The sequence below is a fragment of the Zea mays genome, chromosome 6 (genome assembly GCF_902167145.1).
Source record: "Zea mays cultivar B73 chromosome 6, Zm-B73-REFERENCE-NAM-5.0, whole genome shotgun sequence".
NCBI lineage: Eukaryota > Viridiplantae > Streptophyta > Magnoliopsida > Poales > Poaceae > Zea > Zea mays.
Window position 1 is genome coordinate 57,071,263 of NC_050101.1, and position 4,133 is coordinate 57,075,395.

General features: G+C 49.6%; 1 protein-coding gene across 1 annotated transcript; it reads left to right on the forward strand.

Annotated features, from left to right (window-relative positions):
* Positions 1–573: 573 nt before the first annotated feature.
* LOC103629328 (translocator protein homolog) lies at positions 574–1,463 on the forward strand. Its single transcript, XM_008650483.3, has one exon. It carries the CDS (start codon positions 622–624, stop codon positions 1,201–1,203), a length of 582 nt encoding a protein of 193 aa, XP_008648705.1. The 5' UTR covers positions 574–621; the 3' UTR covers positions 1,204–1,463.
* The last annotated feature ends 2,670 nt before the right edge of the window (positions 1,464–4,133 follow it).

Consider the following 4,133-nt stretch of genomic DNA (forward strand, 5'->3'; position numbering starts at 1 on the left):
AGAGGAAATGTGCTGCTCTCGACCACTCGCGCGGCCGTTTTTATAGGCATCCGTAGCTCGGCGCCAAGATATATGGCGCCGAGCTACGAGGCCGCGTCGCCGCCACGTCGGTGCCAGGTCAGCCCTAGGCGAAGGTAGCCGTTGCTGCCACGTCAGACCTCGGTGCCATAGGCTCGGCGCCACAGCCTATAGCGCCAAGCATCGGGTCCAAACTTGAAAATAAAATTTCTGGGGGTCCAAACGTAAATTTTTGTCAAAAAAGGGCTAAAAAACAAAATAATCGGTCCCTGCGTGGAATCGGGGATGAGGCCTAAGTCGAGTAGGAGCAGGATGAGTAGGAAAGCAAGCAGGCGTCTCCGTTGGGGTCAGTCAGTTATTTGTCCTACTCCATCGTCCTGATCAGCTCCAACTCCAGTAGTCCAGTGCCCGGTCACCTGGCATGGAAGCTCCATAATTTAAAGGGCTCCTCCTCTGACATGCACGTGTCACCTTCCCGCCACACGTGTCCATACGCGAGGAAACCTCGCACGTATTTAGAACGCGCTTGCGACGATCCGACGGCCTCGCTCTCCCGTCCGAGACTGAGACTGAGAGATCGACTTCGACTCCGCCTCCGCCTCGATGGCCACCGCACAGGAAGGTCTGACCCAGCGCGTCGTTGCCAGTGCCAGCAGGGACGACGGCGCCGGCGAGAGCGCGGCGGCCGTCTCGGGTCCCAACAAGAAGCCGGGCGGCGGCCGCGCAAACAGCAGCAGGCGTGGGCTCCGTTCGCTCGCCGCCGCGGTGTCCTTCTCCGTGGCGCTCACGGCGCTGTCGTTCTTCGCCGCGGGGCAGTCGCCACCGTCGCCCAAGACCGCCACGGCGTCGACTGTGGCGGTGGTGCGGGCCGGGTCGGTGGCGTTGGAGGCGGTGCTGGCGCTGGCGGCGTGGATGGCGTGGGCGGAGGGCGGGCTGCACGCGCGCCCGGCAGCCACGCTGCTCCCCTATGCCGCGCACCTGGGCGCCGCCCTCGCATGGGCGCCACTCGTGCTGTGCAGCCACGCCGCGGCGCGCGCGGGCCTCGCCTGCTGCGCCGTCATGGCCGCGGGCGCCGTGGCGTGCGCGCGCGGGTTCGGCGCCGTCAACCCCGTGGCTGGCGACCTCGCGAAGCCCGCCGTCGCCTGGGCCGTCATCCTCGCCGTCGTCAACTACAAGATGCTCTGAGGTCACCAGAGTCGAGAACCAGCCCGCCGTCGCTATTCACGCATGTTCATGTTCGATCCATCTTGTGCACCCTCCTCTGCTTCTTTCTCGCGTGTGCAGTGTTTCGTCTGTATTACTGAATCTGAATGACGCTTTCTAGCTACTTTGCTCTACCGCAACACATGCATGTACCCTTTCTTGTTTTTAGCCTATCCACACTCATTCTACTCTAAATTTCTACTCTAAATTTCTACTTTAAAAGAAATATTCTATCCTCATCATCAAGATTCTCTACCCTATATCATAATCTACTGCAGTCATATTTACTCCATACATCAACTCTATACCAATCACCACATATATTATATATCTTTTTTTTGTCCCCTACTGCCACACCGGCTGATGGCGCTCGGCACGCCACACCGGCTGATGGCGCTCGGCACCGTACCTGCTCCATGGACGTGTGGACTGATAGAGTAAAAAAACATCGACGCTGTAAATAGCGTTTTGTTTGCCCCCCATAAGTTTACAGCTACATATAGAATATTCCACTGTAGTAAAATTTTACTCTATACCTAGCCTTATATTGGTGGCGTCTTCTTTACAGTATATCACTGCGGGTAGCCTTACTACTCTTGTGTGCATTTCGCTGTGATGTGCGTGTATGTATACTGTCTCTTGTGTGTGTGCATTCCGATCTACTAAGCCACGTGGCATTTGTTGTGGAATACTGTATTATTAGACGGCATTGGGCAGGAGAGGTTCTTTGGTTTGCAATTGCTAGGTGTGACAAAAATATTAATTCGGACACGCTTTCTGTTCAAATCATTTTGATCCAGTAATCATATGAACACTGGCCAGATATTAAATATCCGCTATGAATTCAAAGGTAGGAAAATAGGAATTAAATATCCGCTATGAATTAAAGGTAGGAAAATATGAATGTAAGAATACCTGTCTTCCAAACTGAGCTCAATATCAAAATGGTATAAAAAATGGTATATATCAAATTTGTCATACATCTTTTCACCACCAAGCTTGTGAAATTTGTCATATATCTTCTGGAAACAACATAACTTGCGGTTTCATGGTTGATTAACTTTTGAGTAATCGGCAGTGTGACAGAAGACGGACGATCAGTGATGTCAAACTGTATAATGACCAAATCCAACTATATCCTTATGTCATTATTTAGAGGAAGTGCAAATCCAACTATATCTTTATGTCATTATTTACAGGAAGTGCAGTACACAAGCAAGTCCTGAGATCGTATGACAAAAGTAAACTATTAGTAAACTATTAGTACTATCTTCATTTTTAAATATATGACGCATAAATATATGATGCAGTTGATTTTTTTAAAAATTTTGACTACTTGTCTTATTTAAAAAATAAGAATGATCATTTATCTCTACTATACTTAAAACACCAATTTCAACTGTCGTCCTGCGTCATATTTTTATAAATAACCTCTTACATCTATCTCAAATTAACCCATTGTATCCCTCCATGCACACAACCTCCACGTCCGGACCGTTAGCATGGAAGAAAGGCGAGAGACACTGAGTGAAGTCATATAATCAGTGGAATATCATGGTTAATTATTTTTAATATTTAATATAAATTGCATATATATATATATGAATTTTGTAAAATAAAAAAATATAATCGTGTCGTGCCGGATCAGCACTACGGGCTGAGGCTACGGCCCAAGCACGACACGACCATCATGTCGGGCTGGCCCAGGCACTATTAAATGAACCGTGTCTCAGATTAGCCCGCCAGACACGGCCCATTTGGCCATCTATACCTTCGCACGATAATGATGGTCCTCGCCTCAGTTGTCGCCATCTCGTTTGTCATCCCGCTTCTTTTCTCTCTCCCCTAGTGCCTCCGCCTCCACGCCACCCATTCTCGGCAGAGGGCGTGGGAGCAGGCGTCTCCTCCCCGTATTCGTCCGACATCGACCCGCGCAGTGGCTATTGCACGTCTACGAGGGTGTTTCACAGCATGCACGCACCATTGTTTTCGCTGTCGTCGGACGTCCCGTTCGTCTTCCCGGCCTTCGCCCTATTCTTCCTCCCCAACCTGCTGCCCCTACCCACGGTCGCAGCCACGAGCCAACCGACGCTCGTCAACGTGGGTACAGACGAGTCAGTCTTGCTCCTGGCTTTTCTTCGTGTGTGCCGCCTAGGAGGACACGATGGCGCCTGCCGCGCTTAGGTTATCTTGGCGATGACGAGTCCAGATCTGAGATATTAGACAACCAAGGCCCGTAGCGCGGCAGCAGTCGACATATGCTACGAAGTTGGTGGTGGTGTTGTGTCGCCTCGGCAGGTCCAGGGCTAGAAGGCACTCGCATTCTCTCGCCCTTTTCGGACTGACGCATGGTGCGGGTGCCTCTCGATTTGGAATTGCTCTGGCTGAGCTTCTTTCTCTGCTTGCGTGCTCTCTCCCTGTATGTATCTAGCGGTATACTATCTATGTCGCCTCGAGATGTCTATGTCTTCGTCGTGTCCTTCTCTAGCAACGAACAGGTATGACTGCCTCTTCCCTTCCCCTTCCTGCTCTATGAAACCTTGGAAGTGGGAGAGACAAGAGATGGGGGCCCCTGATTTGCTACCTATAGTACCCATTCGATGGCTCAGCATCGCCTATCTACATGGTCTTTCCTTTGCCACGATGTCGACTCGGTTAGTCAAATAAAAAAAATATGTGCAGCGCAGAGACAATCAATAAAAAATCTTGATATCTTTTTGGTAGATATTTATGTGGGTATTGTTGTGAGCCGTCGCAACGCACGGGCAACCGACTAGTTTTGTTATAAACTTTGACTGAGTGTCTTATTCAGAAAAATAAGAATTATCATTTATTTTGTTATGATTTGTTTTATCACTTAAGGTTGTTTGAGTATGACTTGAAATTTTATATTTTTGAATAAATATTTGGAT